At 36.4% G+C, this 18,441-nt stretch overlaps 1 protein-coding gene across 1 annotated transcript in view; it reads right to left on the reverse strand.

Annotated features, from left to right (window-relative positions):
- The window catches only part of AFG2A (AFG2 AAA ATPase homolog A), a gene marked incomplete at its 5' end in the record, with an annotated part of 266,725 nt that overhangs the window by 49,447 nt on the left and 198,837 nt on the right, over nt 1-18,441 (reverse strand). Inside the window, one exon of the mRNA XM_081091172.1 lies at nt 734-898. Within this exon, the coding sequence (XP_080947298.1) occupies nt 734-898 (165 nt within the window). The remainder of the gene's footprint in view (nt 1-733; nt 899-18,441) is intronic.

The following is an 18,441-nucleotide window of genomic DNA, read 5'->3' on the forward strand; positions in this document are numbered from 1 at the left end:
AAAAAATATCAATTTCCCAGTATAAATATATGTCAATGGTACTCAGAAGATATTTCTGTTAAGTTTGTCCTTTTCTTAAGAAATGCATGTAGAAAGATGCACAATTATTTTAATGGAATTGTATTTTGTAAATAAAAACAGCCTAACTTAACAGTTGCTAAGGACAAAAAAAAAAAAAGTATGTCTGCCATACTTAAAACCTTCCTATTTCCACAGAGTTCTGGCTGTTCTTATTGAGTATATTTTCAGTTAAGGGCACACTGTCCCTTTTACAGTTTTTAGAAGAGAATCTTTGATAATACACAATTAGGCTGAAATAATTTCCCAAAATTTTGATAAAAGATAATAATGATACAATCTCTTTGCCAAGTCTTTTGAACTTCAGAGTGCTCTCATGATATCCTAATTTCACTTATATGATCTCTATGAGAAAATAGTAGGCAGTTGTATATCATTTCCATTTGATAGGCCAAGAGATCAAAGTTCAAAGAAGTATAGTTGGAAGCTGCTGTCTCAATGAGCAATAACAGGAGCCAGGTAAAAACAATTGAGATACATCAGAGGTCAGGTAAAATGCAATTTCATTTAGCGATCACCTATCATGCAGTGCATTTCTTGTTTTAATATTTTTTAATATATAGTTATTTAAAACAATTGGCATCAAGCAGTCTTTTTGCAAATGACCCCAAACCACTACTTTCCTCCCACCGAGATATTTTGAGAACTTTCTTACCTCTGCTCCAGAATATGTGTCCGTTTGGAGGATGAGTTCATTCAGATCAACATCCTGACCGATTGGCATCGAGTGAAACTGCAGGTTAAATATTTCTTTCCTTGTTGCTGCATCTGGTAAAGGCACATACACGATTCTATCGATTCTTCCAGGACGCATCAAAGCCTGGAAAGAAGATGGGGCAATGCGGATTAACCAGGCTCAAAATTGACATTCCATGTGAAAGGTGCTCAAGGAAAGGGATGTCCAGAATCTCATGAATAAACCACTATTCTTCATAGTTAGTAAACAATTTACCATAGCTAAGATTTGGAAACAGCCTAAGTGCCCACCAGCAGATGAATGGATTAAAAAACTGTGATATATCTACACAATGGAATACTATGCTGCAGTAAAAAAGGAATTCTTACCATTTGCAACAGCATGGATGGACCTGAAGAGCATTATGCTAAGTGAAATAAGCCAGTCAAAGAAAGATAAATATCACATGATCTCATTCATTTATGGAATATAATGAACAACATAAACTGATGAACAGAAACAGATCCAGAGACAGAGAAGCATCGATTAGACCATCAAACCTCAGAGGGAAGGTAGGGGAGGGTGGGGGTAAGGGGGAGAGAACAACCAAAGGACTTACATGTATGCATATAAGCCTAACCAATGGACACAGACACCAGAGGGGGTGAAGGCATGAGTGGAGGCGGGGGTAGTGGGGGGGGGGGGCAAGGGAGGGATAAGGACACATATGTAATACCTTAATCAATAAAGAAAAAAATTATTTAAAAAATTAAAAAAATAAAAACACAGAGAAGAAAATAAAGTTTATATCTAGAAAAAATAAAAGAAAACACCTACTATAGATTCTACAATCTATTTTAAAGATTCAAATCAATAAACAATATTTAGGCTACTTTTGAAAATAGAAAAGCAATATTTCCTCAGCAACTGTTAGGTTAGTAAAAGATGACTACTGTCTTTTAGGGGAATGCAAATATGACTTGCATTCATTGTATCAAAAGATATTCATTCGTTGTAACTTCCTGCAGTAACTTAGAATATGAGTTAAGCTCCTTCAGAGAGTCCTAAAATAAACACAGCTCTGATAAAAGACTACTTCTAGAACTGATGTAGCCAAATAAATGTTCCGCATATCTTATTGGAGGCTAATGTCTAAATTATCTTAGAGCTAATAAATTCATCTATATAAAATATTTATTGAGCATGCATTTCATACCAGACATTGTTCTTGGTATTAGGAAATAGCATAAGATAGATATTAAAAGAGACACAGGTCAAAGTGTGTGTGTGTGTGTAGAGGGGATGGGTAGCTTTTAGTTGGGAAAGTGAGAGAAAGCCTCTCTGGGGAGGTAACTGATGCAAATACCCAAAGGAGTCAGCCATACAAAGATCTGGGAGAAGAGCGTTCAGGATAAAGAGAACATCAAGTTCAATGGGCAGAATGACTGGTATGTTCCTGGGAAAGAAAAATCCCAATGTGGTAGAAACAGTGAGTAGAGGGAAAAGAGATAGGAAATGAGGTCAGACAGATATTTATGGGTAGATCAGAGGCTTTACAAGACATGGTACAGAGTCTGAATGGCATTCTTCTTGTAATGAGAAGCTACTAGCAGGTTTTAAGTATGAAGGTTGAAAAGGTAAGATTTACATTAAAAGATCACTCTTGTAGGAGAGACAATATCTAAAGGTCTAACATACATGTAATTGGAGTCCCAAAAGGAAAGGAAAAAGATGAGGCAGAAAAATATTTCATGAGAGAAGAGCCAAAACTTTCCTCAAACTGGTAAATAAACAAATTTACATAATTAAGAAGCTCAGTTAATCTCAAGCATATTAAATACAAAGAAAACCACACCTGACCACATCCACTTGAAAAGTGTCCAAGGAAAAGGATGAGAACTTTTATCCCAATTTCACCTATATCTATCTTATGCTATTTCTTAGTACCAATGACTCCAGTAAACATATTTTCAAATGATTAAAAATATTATCATAGTTCAACTACTGAAAACCAAAGATAAAAAACAGTGGAGAGCAGAAACCAGTGGAACAACATCTTCAAAGTGCTGGGAGAACAAAAAACGTCACCCTAGAATTCTATTCCCAGTGGAAATATCCTTCAATAATGAAAAAAAAAAAATTAAGTCATTGTCAGACAAAGAAAACCACCACAGAAAATGCTAAAGAAAGATATTCAGATTGAAGGAAAATGACATAAGATAGAAAATTGAATATTCAGGAACAAATGAAGATCTTTGTAAATGAAACACTCCCAAAATGTAGCCTTCTTCCACCTCCAAAAAATTACTCTTGTTGCTGGCATAATCAGAAATGGCATTTCCTGAAGCTTTAAGAGACACTCACTTATAAATAGTTAAAAATAGCACATTTCTATATATACCCTTTTTAGAGTGAAGTATACAGAAAGAAGATGTCATAGAAGTAAATACCGAAACTAAGGAAAGTAAGAACTAGGCATGGACAACTTCTAATTAAACAAACAAAAGAAAAGAAGAAGAAAAAAGAAAACCAAAACACAAGACCCTGAAAATATACCTGGGACCATACATAAAACATTACAGAAAATGCAAACATCAAAACCTAATATAATTGCTCTGTGGAAATTAGTTCTTAGGGAACACGATAAATTGTCTGCTGTCTCTGACCCAAGAGTTTCATGTCTTTTGCCAGTCTCCATGACATTGTGGCAGGCTAGCTGGTTAGCTTAGAAATAGGGTAATCTATTTGTGGCAGGCTAGCTGGTAGCTTAGAAATAGGTGTGAGAAATAGTATTTATTGACAATTTTATCATCCTAACATTAGTGTGCCTATAAAAGAAAGAGAAAAATTAGAAATATATAAATCCAGGAAGAATTATCTTTATTTTTTATTTTTAAATTTATCTTATGTCATGTTTAGAATTCCAAATAGATTGGATATGAAAAATCTGCAGGAGAGGACTGCAGTAGTCTATAGAAATTCTATCCCAAATTCCAAAATTCTAATCATAGAACATCTCAAAAACTAATATTCCATTCTCATTTTGGAAAATGCTATTGTACAGGTTTTGCACATATTACAATACCTAGAACATGATGAGTGTCTACCAGATAACTGTTAATTTTTAAGTTATAAACAAAAATAGCAAGCAAGTCAACTAACAAATATGTAGTAAATATATTCCCTATGTTTAAAAGATAAATGCTTTAATTATTTGTAGACTCTTCCCCAACCCTAGCATCAGTCCATTGGGAGGAAGTGACACATGATTGGCTTCCTTGAAATATACAATGTCACAGAATTCAGTCATGGGGATCACAGCTTCCCACCTAAAGCAAATGCATGATTCAGGAAATTAGAATGACTCCAGTAAATACATATTTTCAAATTATTAAAAATGTTATCTAAGACAAATAACATTAATATTAAATAGCCCTTAAGAATCTATCAAGCACTTCTCACATACTATATTTCACTTAATAGTTCTCCAAATCCTGTGAAGTAGATATTATCATACTCCATTAGGAAAAAGATAATGAGGCCCAAGATCACACAATAAATGGCAGAAAAGTGGGCTGAAATCAGGAGTCTCAAAGTTGAATCAGTCCTTTTTAACTAGTACTTTACTATCCTTCAGTACAATATGCAATTCTATCAATGGACAAATGAAAAATGTTCTTATTCTGAAATATGACATGGATAACAAAATAAATGTGAATAATTATGTCATCAAAAAAAGTATTATACATCTACTATGTGCTAAACCTTGTTTTAGTGGCTTGGGATACAGCTGTGAATAACTTGGTTTATTTTTTTTAATCAAGTTGAAGTTATCCTTCTCACCCTTCTAGAAAAAGTCATACTCTGGGTCATTTAAACTTCCCTTTCTCATAGCTGAAAGAACAACACAGCAAAGGATGTAGCTAAGTCACTGGAACAACACTCAGCATGCATCTGTGCTTTTCCCCCTGGTACCTGGACAGTGCAAGGCTAAGCACACTTCAATGACCATAATGTTGTCTGGGCCAACAGCCAGCTAAGCTTTTTCTGGCCCGATCTTGCCAGTGAAAGTGAGCTTAAAAACAGAGCTTTCCTTCCTGTAGAACCCTAAATGAATTAACAGCCTTCCTAGAATTTCTTTTAAAATACTGCCCTGAGATATTAGGGTGGAAGGATGATGGCAGGTTCTGAATGATGGCAGATTCTGTTATTTTAAAATCACCACAAGACAGCTCTCAATGAGAAACAAAGCCAAGGCTTCCTAATACTCTGACCCCTCTGGCCCAAGATCACAGATACTGTGGCCTCTACATGAAAACTCTAAAAAAATAATAAGGAAAACTGCCTTTTCAAGAGAACTTATTCAAGACCTCTATCAGCCTGTTCCTCATGTGTGAAAATGAAGATGGCTTTTTAATAAGAGAAGCCTATGTGCATCTGACAAGAATTACCCTTAAATTACACAGATGACAAAACGTCTTCACACAATTTTATAAATAATTCCATGGAGTTCACCTGAAATCTGCTCGTGCACCCCAGACTAAGAAAGCGAAGCATTTGATGACCTTCCAGCCCCAATTCTAAGACTCCAATGCAGTATCTTACCCAATGTCATGCCCACAGCTTATATCACATGGTCATTACTGAAAAGTGTTCTATTTATCTAATTGTACTAATTAATTGAACGAATACTATTAACTTTTTTTGCTTCTGACCTTCACAAAAAAGAATTCAAAAGCATTTCTGGTATTTCACATTCAGGATTCTTATTGATCCAACCATATACCACAGTTACGGGGCTTGTTTTAAGAGATTCTGAAATTTAATACCTGTAATTTCATATTCTATCAATGTTCAAATCTAATTTAATTAGCATAGAAATACTTGTTCAGACCAAAGTATTAAAACAGACACTGAAAAAGCAGGTCCTATGGCTGTCATTCATTTAAAATGATCAACAGGGTGTGTATGTAAGTGTGGGGAGTATCTTCCTCTAAAAAGAAAAGCAGCACTGAGTCTTTATATTTTGCTCATGATTCATAGAGAAAATAGTTCCAGAAACTGGGGAGAAAGGTGAATCCTTGGTAACAGTTCTGACTTATTTCAAAGAAACCTTTAACTTATTCTAGGCATCTCTCTCTCCTACTAAATTCAACTGATTAACATGTGTGGTTCATGATACCCTTTTTGAAACGTTCATTTATTCTCCATCTTCTTTATTATATACTTGTGTTTCTTTAACGCATGACTTTCCCACCAGATTGTAGGCTATATGTAATGGAAGGGTATATATTGTTTTATTCCACACTGTAAACTCAGCAATGGCGCAGACAAGGCACTCAGTAAATGTTTACTCAACAAAGTCAAGCCAAGGCAATCCCATTTAAAATATTTTAGCTGCCATGGCTAGATATTTTTCTGCCTGCAGCTTTATTCTTTCCTTCTTCTCCCTCCCTCTGTCCGCATCACTGCTAAAGTGATCATTCTAACTGAAAATGCTGTAACTTCCTATTTTCTAACCATTAATGAATGGCACCCTCAAGGAGAAAAGTCAAATTCAAGCATGGTACTTTGAGCCTGCCTAATTTTGGTGTAACTTTCCGACCTGATCTGCAGCTACTTCTTTCTCAACCTATGGCTCCCAGTGCACCTAACCACTCAATTGGCAAACCCATTAGGATATCTTCCACCTCCTTGCCTCACATATCCTTTTCTCTGCTCAGAATGATATTTTATCTTCTTAGCTATCCGGCAAGCTCCTCCTCTTGTTCAAGTCTCAGCTTAATCGTTTTCTCTTTTATATAAACTTCTATGACTCTTTCAAGTATGTAACTTGTAATATGGCATACAGGTTAAAAGCAAGGGCAAAATAATTGACTGAAGGGGTTAAAATTAAACTGGGTTAAAATTCTAGCTCCACTATTTATTAGCTATTGTCTAGACAAATCATTTATTTTTATTTATTTATTTTTTGTTTGTTTTTTATTTCTTTTTTTTTTTCTCAGATAAATCATTTAAACCTACTGGTAATTAAAATCCTTAACACTCCTAGTATTTACTCAGAGGATGAATGTATAAATTGAATGATATAACCTATATAAAGTGTTGAGCACAGTGTTTGGCACATGGCATGTATGCTTCACTTTACATGTCATCATCACTATTATTGTTCCTATTTATGGTACTTATCCCTAGCACTTGACTGAGCCCTATGAATACAGGGAATGCTAGTTAACTGCTCCCTCTTTTCAACAGAAATCTGATCGAGAGATCACTAAGAGAGGAAGCCGTAGAACACACCTGTATTTATTAAATCTCTACATGCTGTTGATCCAGATCACTCAGCATATAGATGGACATAGTTGATGTCTAGAAATGTTTCACATCTTCGACATTAGCTGCTAACTTTTAAAATATTTATTTATCTATTTCCAGTTTTATTGAGGAATTGATACATATAACTGTACATATTTAAGGTGTACAATGTGATGATCTGATACATATACACATTGTAAAATGACTATCAAGATCAAGATAATTACATGGCCAACATATTTAACTCTTTTTTGTGTGGTGAAAATATGAGATCTACTCTCAGCACATTTCAAGGACGCAACACCATGTTATCAACTATAGTCACTATGTTGAACATTCAATCCTCAGAACTTACTCATAACTAAAAATTTGTACTCTTTGACCAACATGTCTCCATTTCCCACTTCCTATGGCTCCTGGCAACCATCATTCTATTGTTTTTATAAAACTGGCCTTTTTATCTTATTTTTAAGATTTCACATATAAGTGATACCATATAGTATTTGATTTTCTCTATCTGGCTTATTTCAATTTAGCTGCTATCTTTTAAGCCTTAAATCCTCAATGTTTCAGGAATACAATTTCATAATGTCTTTTATATAAATTAGTAATCTCTAAAAGTTTAATTAAACTGAAGGGAGATTAGCTTTAGAATAAAATAAGTAACATATAGTAAAAATCATGTAAGCCCTGGTAGGTAAGGAACACTCTTCGTTATATTAGTATTACTTTTGGGTTAATGAAAAAGAATATAAATTGTACTTAAGTTGGAGGAATTATCTGTTGAACAGATATTAGAAAACAGAAACAGGTTTTATATAAAATTTGAATAATATTTGAAAAATATTTCAAAAATAAAATTTGAAAAAAATCCTATAATATCCACATATTTAAAAGTAACTAGAAATATCAACTGATCAACTTTTTTGTGTGCAAAGCACTATTAGCTATACAAAAAAAGCACATGACTTGGTCCTTACCTTTAAGAACACATTAAAAGTGAAGAAAAGTCAACAAAGAGTTAAATGCAGTAAGTTTTAACCAACAGGCTAAGATAGTAGTAAAAAAGATGAAAAAGTACATGATAATTTCTACTTTAAGAATTTCAGGGTGAGGAGAAAATCAAATTGCAACCTGATGGATGCTCCAATACTGAAGGCCAATCATTTAATGAGCTAAACCCAGCAATATTTACCTAATGCATACATAAAACGTTTTTAGAAAGGCAGAAATAATTAAGTGAGGATGCTGTCAGAGATCAAGCTAAATTACTCTTAAGCAATAGGCTCTGTTAAACAAGGAAACTAACTTTTGTAATTCTTCTCTTACAGCTTTTAGCTTAGTAAACCTTTTCACACAAAAATCATTTGAGATCTTTTAATTTTATAGTATAACTGAGTAAGTAGTAATAATATAATTTGTACTACACACATCATCCTTTAAATAAGTAACCCTTTGGAAATGGGTATATTTGATATCATGGAATATATGGAGTAATGAACTGGTTTCCAAAAAGCCAAGGAATGAGAATTTTACTTGTATTTTTAAAAATTATAAAATTATTATTAGTGCAGTAGGTAACTGTCTAACCTTAAAATTAAGTTATTTAACTGGTTTAGAAAATAAAAAGTGAGAATTTCCAAGAGGTGAGATGAACTAATTTAAGACTTTGGAAACAAGGAATTTCAAATGTCTTTAAAAAAATCTAGAAACCTTTCCCTGATCCAAATGAGCTGGGCCTTGAGAGATAAGAAGGAAATTTACCAGACTGAGACATTGGGCAAAGGTAGAGGGAATACTATGTACAAAGAACTAAAGGGGCAGCAATGCACTAACCATTCCTGGGCAGGCAAAGGTTTACATAGTCACACTGGGAGACCAACCTTAGGAGGCAGCACCTGGATGGATCACAGGTGTGCTGGGACATTGCTTCCCTCAGCTCTCCGGAGCTCCAGAAGCCCAGAGAGGCCAGAGGCTCTCATAGTCGGACAGCAACCTTTTCTGGTTAGTATTCCATATGTGACAGGTCATGAAAAGGGTTGGGAATCACTGGTGGAGGATTCTTGAAACATGGGCACATGGAGGTAAATGAAATGAAGTAAAATAAAAGACCCAGGTCCAGTTATTTTATATATGGTGGGGAATTCCAAGGTCTTGGGTCTTTGTCTCATGGTCCATAGGAAATTGTGGAGGTTTCTAATCAGGTGAAGGACAGGCCCGATTTTCTGTTTAAGAAAATAAACAATTCTGAAGCAGTGTAGGTGGCACAAGAATGAAGTGGAACGTCCAGTTAGAAAGCTAGGGTAGCCCTAGCTGGTTTGGCTCAGTGGATAGAGCGTCAGCCTATAGACTGAAGGGTCCCATGTTTGACCAGGGTCCCAGGTTCGATTCCAGTCAAGGGCACGTGCCCAGGTTGTGGGCTCGACCCCAGTAAGGGGTGTGCAGGAGGCAGCTGATCAATGATTCTCTCTCATCATTGATGTTTCTATCTCTCCCTCTTCCTTCCTCTCTGAAATCAATAAAAATCTATTTAAAAAAATTTGTTTAAAAAAAGAAAGCTAGGGTAAAGGGGCCCAGATAGATGGTGACAAAGATGGTTTGATTTTGGGTGGTGGGCACACAATGAAATATACAGATCATGTATCACAGAAATGTACAATTGAAACCTATATGATATTATTAACCAACTAGAGGCCTGGTGCATGAAATTTGTGCACTGGGGGGGGGGGGGGGGAGAGGAGTCTATCCCTCAACCAGGCCTGTACCCTCTCCAATCCGGGACCCCTCAGGGACTGTATGACTGACAGGGATTGGGCCTAAACTGGCAGTCGGACATCCCTCTTGCAATCCAGGACTGCTGGCTCCTAACCGCTCACCTGCCTGCCTGCCTGACTGCCCCAAACCACTCTGCCTGCCTGCTGGTCACCCCTAACCGCTCTCCCCTGACAGCCTGCTCACCCCTAACTGCTCTCCCCTGCTGGCCTGGTTGCCCCTAACTGCTCTCCCCTGCTGACCTGGTACCCTTAACTGCTCTCCTCTGCCAGCCTGATCACCCCTAACTACCTCTGCTTCGGCCCCCACCACCATGGCTTTGTCCAGAAGGATGTCCGATCTAATTAACATATTACCCTTTTGTTAGTATAGATGTCACCCCAATAAATTAAAAAAAAAAAAAAAGAAAGCTAGGACAACCTTCAGCTTTAAATTAGAACACGAATATAACAGAGGCAGTGAGCCTGAAAAGGATGATTTAAGGGATATCTTTGAAGTAGATCTGCCCAAAGTGTTCAACTTATTGACAATGCCTCTCCGCAGCAAAGGAAGATAAAAGATAAAGCAGGGTTTCTTTTAGATATATTTGTATTTGTATTCTGCAAAGAGAATGATTCTTGCCAAAAATCTGGATCTTACCATATACCATGATTATATTTTGCAACTGCTGGAAAGTCTTTTTAAACAACATTTCCAATTGTATTATAACTACTGAGATACTCAGTTATTCCTGGAATTGAGGGAGTTTTCAGTGCTCTGTTCAAGATTCACAGAGAAGTTCAATTCTGTAAGCATCTGCAAGTATCTCCTATGTGCCAGGCACAAGATTAGATGCTAGAGTTACAATGTTCTTTGTCCTTTGCAAAATAATTCTTTAAAAAAGGGTTTATCTCGTGAACATAATCAGCAGTATGTTTGCCAGAAGGAAAAGGACAGGGGAAGTGAGGTGACAGGAGATTTGACTGGGTGGTAGGCACACAGTACAATATAAAGATCTTGTAACATAGAAACCCACACCCAAAACCTATATGATCATGTTGACCAATTTCATCCCAATAAATTTAATTGTAAAAAGAAATCAAATAAATAATAAAAAAATAAAAAAGGGTTTCTGTATAACAACACCTGAGCCTGTGTTTGTGTTAACACAAACCAATCCATCAGTCTGTAGGCTACCTGTCTAACGTGGGGCTTGCTCAGCTCTGTAACAGCCTGTGGCGCTGAGCAAGAAAAGACTTGGCACATTGCATGACAGCTGTTGAGGACGCTGGGCCACAATAAATGGCAGCGCTTGATGATGAGCACAAAAAGGTGAAGAAAACAATTCAACACACACACACACACACACTCCAAAGTTCTTTTGCTAGAATTATATATTCTTCATCCACTTCAATTTATTGTACACCTGAAACTAATATAACTATACTTAAATACAAAAATAAATAAAGGGCCCTTTTCCAAAGCCAAAACAGTATTTATCTAGAACTAATCCTAATTCTTCCTCTTATAAACAGTGAATCTGCTTTTTGATAAGAGGAAAGCAGAAAACATTGCAATTAATCTTTCAAGTATCTCTATAGAATTTGCTTTAAAAAGTTCTTCATGAGGTAGGAGGGGGCTTCCTTACATGTAGATAGGGTGAAGCAAACGGAGATTTACTGTTGTTCATATGGAAAATACAATAATTAATACATAATAATGCAAGAATAAATTCATGTTTCTTATACTCACAATTGTCAGCCTACTTTTGCCACACCTTGTACATTGATTTTTATAACACTTAAATATAAATAAACTCATAGGTTCTGAGCAGGGGTAGAGGCTCAGAGTGGTGGTGGGGGAAGGAACTATCTTGTCCCCTGCTTATTGCTCCAGGATCCTCTCCTAGCGTTCGACGTCTCAGTGCACTGTATGTTCTACCAACACAGAACTCCCTTTAATTCCCTGAAAGCACACCCTTTCTACCCCTGTGGCTCTCTGCACATTCTGATTTCTGTCTGAACATCACTCCACCCAACCCTCTGCCATGCATTCCAGGCAAATTTTAGCTCTTCCTTCAAATCACATCTGCATAAAACAAAAGAATATTTATTTTCCCCTCTATATTACTTCTAAACACAGTTCACACATCTACCGCACATATTACATAGACCATAATATTTGTTCTCATGTCCTAATGGTTCACTGGACTTTAAGTTATTCAAGGGATATATATTTTTCCAAATAAACAACAGTTTATCAAAATGTAACGTGTCACAGATAACAAATAACCAAACTGAAGTACAGAGAGGTTAGGTAACCTGCCCAAAGTCGCACAGTAAGTGGCGAAGCCAGGACTGGACCCTTGGTGGTTTCACTCGAGTCTACTTTAGCTCTGCACCAGAAAACACCTTACTAGATACTCACAAAGTAAAACAAAGACTACATTGTAAACACAAGCCAGGGTCTTACTCTGTCAGTCCTGAGGGCAAGAATCATTTTTATCTAAAGCAAAGATATTTTTTCTTAATTTGACATGAAGAGAACTAGAGAATCACAGGATACTATTATTACAGGATTTCCTCCATTTTTAAACTCCTACATTTGCTGAGAAGAGTGAGGTCCAGAGAGGTTCAATTCATGTCAAGTCATACATGGTTAAGCAGAACTTAGTAATGATAAGGTACTGAGCTCCTATGATATGTTCAAAATTGTGACAAGTGCTTTACTATGGCAATTTGTGCAATCCTTACAAGAACACTCAGGAGATATTCTTCTACCCACTTTATAGGAGGTTAAGTAGCTGTCATCAATCAGAGTGGCATTAGTGGTAAAGCTGGAATGAGAAACAGGGTCCATTCTACACTCCCAGATCTCAACAATGAAGCTATACTCCATTACTCCATACTGCCATCCCATGACACATTTCTAGGCAAAAGAAAATATTAGTAAAGTTTTAGTAAAAACCGGGGGGAAATGACTGTAAACCTGACTTTGTTAGTGAATTGTATTAGTTCTCCTCTTTCTTTTAAAATTTTTATTGATTTCAGAGAGGAAGGGAGAAGGATAGAGAGATAGAAACATCAATTAGTTCTCCTCTTTCTTGTAAGAAGGGCTAAACACCAGAAATGGAAGTTATATGTGTATTTCCCCCCATTTAAAATTGAAGCTTAATAAACACCTTTAGACAAGAGAACAATTATATGTAATGGAATATAGAACCAGATTCCTCAGGCAATTAATCACTGAGCCCAAACCTATAGACTGTTCCTGACAGCTCCCAGGGCTTTGCTTGAATTGTTGAATAAGATGTGCCTGGGCTGGCTTTTGAAAGAGATTCTATGTTTAAAGCCTTTGAAGGTATTTTAATATATATTTATATTTACTGGTTTATGTGTGTGTGTACATTCACAATGCAAACCCATTTTGCATATATGTATATATGTGTATATGCAAGTATTTGGCCCCTATGTATGAAACTGCAGAACTTGTTTTATTGTTCAAAAATATAGCCATAGGGAACTACCTACCACTTAACAGAAATACTTCCTGTTTTTAAGCAGTTGGGGAGACATGAGTTCCAACCCAAATACTTGGCTTGGAAAGTTAGTGCTGTGTTGATTGATGCTTTTATAACCACATTTACTCTACCTTAAATATCAATATGAAAAGAGAGATGATTTTTCTCCCCCTCTCAACTCTTTTTTTGAAGGTTTGAGAAAATAGAATAGGAGAGAGAAAGGAAAGGGAAGGAAAATATTATAACCAGAACAGTTGGATGACAGAGGTTAGCACAGCTCTGACAGAGCTGAATTATCTCAAATTTATTCTGGGGGTGGGGGAGGGCAGTGATTTCTTTGTAAGAATGCAAAAGAGAAAAATGGAACTCTAGCCGAATATTAGAATCTTTAGAGTCTGCAAGTTGCAACTACATTCTCTAACAAAGCATTTTAACAAATTTTTCATGTGTGGTCATGGGATTAATACTGCCTCAGACATTAAACTTAAAAGTACTGTCGATATGAAAAGTCTCAAACAGGCAATTCTGCTTTAATGATTTTTGTAGAAAAATCAGAATTTTTGTTTTGCAGTCCTCAATATTGCTCCTTAAGGTCAGTTCAGTATCTTCATTTGCATAGAACATGCATTGCTCTGTCCAACCTGTCTTCAAACACTGAGCTCTCTGAGTAGGATGATCTCCTGTACCCTACTCTCTCTTTTTCTGGCTAACAGTCAATTCACTCTTTAGATCAGGGGTGGGCAAACTTTTTGACTCGAGGGCCACAATGGGTTCTTAAACTGGACCGGAGGGCCGGAACAAAAGCATGGATGGAGTGTTTGTGTGAACTAATGTAAATTCAAAGTAAACATCATTACATAAAAGGGTACGGTCTTTTTTTTTTTAGTTTTATTCATTTCAAACTGGCCGGATCCGGCCCGCGGGCCGGAGTTTGCCCACGGCTGCTTTAGATTCATTTGAAAAATCAATAACTCAGGGAAAGCCTTCTCTAATCTCCCAAAACAAGTGAGATGTTCCCCTTCCTAAATGTTTCCATAGCACTTGGTGTTTATACATAGCACTGAATGCCTATAATTATTTTCTCAAATACTTAAAATTATTTAATAGAAATGCTATAAATCAGACATTGTGCTAGTTCTTGTAACATACATTATTTTGTTTAATCCTTGAACAACCCCAAGAGGACATACTTGGAGTATTAGAACAACCCTCTAACCAATGAGCGGTCAGGGCACCACAGGTTTTTTTTTTCTTTCTTAATTTCAGTTTCTTCAGGAAAAGAACATTTTATGTATTCCCAGTCTATTTACTTTCCCACTCTCTTAGACAACCATCTCATATGTTCTCTCTCTTCAAACTTCCAGTACCATCTCCTCTGTCCTCAGTTTTACCTGATATCTTTTTAATAAGAAAACTGAATAATTAGAAGGAAAAGCAGTCAATAAAAATAGACCATAACTCATACAGGTGCTAGAAGTAGCAGACTTTGAAACAGCTACAATATGTGTATTTAAAGATTTAAAAGAAAGCACAGTTCAGAAGAGATAAATGGAAGCTATAAAAGAAATCAAGTGGAAATTATAGAGCTGGAATATACAGTATCAGACATAAAAATTCACTGGTTGGATTTATCAACAGATTAGATACAACATAGCAATAAAACTATCCAAACTGAAGCATAGCCCCTAATATTACAATTCCTTTCAATTCCCACTCAATTTAGGATGATTTCTGCTCTTAATGCTACAACTTTTAAATTGCTGTAGCAAAAAATATTCCCATTCTCAAGTCTCTGAAGTTAGAAGCAGCAGAATATAGAATGTAGGCCTGTGTGTGTGTGTGTATGTAAAACTACTGTTAATTGCCCAAATTGGTTTGGCTCAGTGGATAGAGCGTTGGCCTGCAGACTCAAGGGTCCCAGGTTCGATTCCGGTCAAGGGCATGTACCTTGGTTGCAGACACATACCCAGTAGGGAGTGTGCAGGAGGCAGGTGATCTATGTTTCTCTCTCATCGATGTTTCTAACTCTCTATCCCTCTCCCTTCCTCTCTGTAAAAAAATCAATTAAAAAAACCTACTGTTAGTTAAAATCACCTGTATTAAAAGGCAAAATTACTTAACTAGCCAACTAAATAAATATTTATCAGCCTGGCACTGGATATATCAGAGATAAGCAATATTGCTCTGGCCTGAAGGAGCCTTGAGAATGGAGATGAGAGATATGAAAATGTTGTTCTTAATGGCAAAATCTGTACAACTAACTTTTCTAAACAAAATAATTATAACAAAAATCAACATTTCAAACTATAGAAAGAGACAGGATTCACTTCAGCTTAATAAAGCAGAATTGTCTTTTTCCTAGTATCAGTTGCCTACTTTTACACCTATACCCAATAAAGTACAAATAGCAAATGAATTTCTTCATTTCTCCAGTTTCATATTTTCTGTAAGAGTCACTATTGTATGCGACAACCAGGCCACTGAATAAAACTAAAATTTCTCAGGGGAATAAACTGAACTAAATTCCCCAGTATACTATCCTGGTCCTACTCTCCTGCTTCTTGAAATTCCTGCTTTTTGAAAAGGAAATACTTTAAACAAACTTCTTCAAGTACTTGCACACATGTCCTCCTGACACACAGGACTTAAAATTTTATTATCTTGGGCAGAGGCAGTCTAATGATATTAACTCAAATTTGATCCGGAGTCTGAGGGAGCTGCAGCTGACCTCTGCAGCAACAGCTGTGAACAGTTACACCATTTCCTTGTCAGTGAAAAAGTCTGCATGGGTTTACTGCTCAGTATTAACTAACTGGGAATGTTAGGAGAGAAAAGAATGTAAATGCTGAAGAGTTATATGCTGCAATCCAGGATAACTTGTCTTTTTTTCTTTATTTTATAGAGGGAAAGAAAAAGAGAAACATCTATGTGAGAGAGAAACAACTATTGCTTGCCTCCCGTGAGCACCTGACTGGGGATCAAATCCACAACCTAGGTATTAGGCTCGACCAGGAATGAACCTGAAACCGTTTGGTGCACAGGAGGATACCCCAACCAATTGAGCCACACTGGCTAAGGCTGTCTGACATATTTTTATACCCCTCAAAGTTTACCATACAGTACTTCTAAAAAAAAAAAAAAAGATTATTTATAGCCCTTGCTAGTGTGGCTCAGTTGGTTGAGCACTGTCCTGTATACTAAAAGGTCACTGGTTTGATTTCTGGACAAGGTGGATTCCTCTAGTATTTTTATGGTTTCCCGTCTTACGTTTAAGTCTTTTATCCATTTTGAGTTTATTTTTGTGTATGGTGTGAGTTGGTGGTCTAGTTTCATCTTTTTGCATGTATCTGTCCAATTTTCCCAACACCATTTATTGAAGAGACTGTCTTGACTCCATTGTATGCTCTTGCCTCCTTTGTCGAATATTAATTGGGCATAGTGGTTTGGGTCGATTTCTGGGGTCTCTATTCTATTCCATTGATCTATATGTCTGTTCTTGTGCCAGTACCAAGCTGTTTTAAGAACAGTGGCTTTGTAATACAGTTTGATATCTGGTATTGAGATCCCACCTACTTTGTTCTTCTTTCTCAGGATTGCTGCAACTATTCAGGGTCTTTTTTCATTCCAGATGAATTTTTGGAATGTTCGTTCTAGATTTGTGAAATATGCTGTTGGTAATTTAATGGGGATTGCATTGAATCTATAGATTGCTTTGGGTAGTATGGACATTTTGATGATGTTGATTCTACCAATCCATGAACACAGTATGTTCTTCCATCTGTTTATGTCTTCCTCTATCTCTTTTTTCAGTGTCCTGTAGTTTTTGGCATATAAGTCTTTTACCTCCTTAGTTAAGTTTATTCCTAGGTATTTTAGTTTTTTTGGTGCAATGGTAAATGGGATTGCTTCTGTAGTTTCACTTTCTGTAAGTTCACTATTGGTGTAAAGAAATGCCATGGATTTCTTAGCATTAATTTTGTATCCTGCTACATGGTCGAATTCATTTATTAAGTCTAATAATTTTTTGATGGAGTCTTTAGGGTTCTCTATGTACAGTATCATGTCATCTGCAAATAAGGACAGTTTTACTTCTTCTTTCCCAATCTGGATGCCTTTTATTTCTTCTTCGTGTGTGATCGCAATGGCTAGTACTTCCAGTACTATGTTGAACAGGAGTGGTGAGAGGGGGCATCCCTGTCTTGCTCCTGTTTTTAGGGGGAATGGTTATAGTTTTTGCCTATTGATTATGATGTTGGCTGTGGGTTTGTCATATATGGCTTTTATTATGTTGAGGTATGATCCCTCAATTCCTATCTTGCTGAGAGTTTTAATCAAGGGTGTTGGATTTTGTCAAATGCCTTTTCCGCATCAATTGATATGACTATGTGGTTTTTCTTTCTCAATTTGTTTATGTGATGTATCACATTTATTGATTTGTGGATATTGTACCATCCTTGCATCCCTGGGATAAATCCTACTTGGTCATGGTGTATGATCTTTTTGATGTACTGCTGCATCCGATTTGCTAGGATTTTGTTGAGGATTTTGGCATCTATGTTCATGATGGATATTGGCCTATAATTCTCTTTCATTGTATTGTCTTTATCTGGTTTTGGGATTAGGGTAATGTTGGCTTCATAGAATGAGCTGGGAAGTGTTCCTTCCTCTTGGATCTTTTGACATAGTCTGAGGAGAGTAAGTTTTAGGTCTTCCTTGAATGTTTGGTAAAACTCCCCTGTGAAGCCATCTGGCCCCAGGCTTTTGTTTGCTGGAAGCTTTTTGATTACTGCTTCAATTTCCTCCATAGTTATTGGCCTATTGAGATTTTTAGATTCTTCCTGATTAAGTTTTGGAAGGTTGTATTTTTCTAGGAATATGTCCACTTCCTCCAGGTTGTCTGGTGTGTTGGAGTAGAGTTGTTCGTAGTATTTTCTAACAATCCTTTGTATTTCTATGGGGTCTGTTGTTATTTCTCCTCTTTCATTTCTGATTTTGTTTATTTGGGTCCTCTCTCTTTGTTTCTTGGTGAGCCTGGATAGAGGTGTATCAATCTTGTTTATCCTTTCAAAGAACCAGCTCTTGGTTTTGTTGATCTTTTGTA

The sequence above is a fragment of the Myotis nattereri genome (assembly GCF_964212035.1).
Source record: "Myotis nattereri genome assembly, chromosome: 5".
Classification (NCBI taxonomy): Eukaryota; Metazoa; Chordata; class Mammalia; order Chiroptera; family Vespertilionidae; genus Myotis; species Myotis nattereri.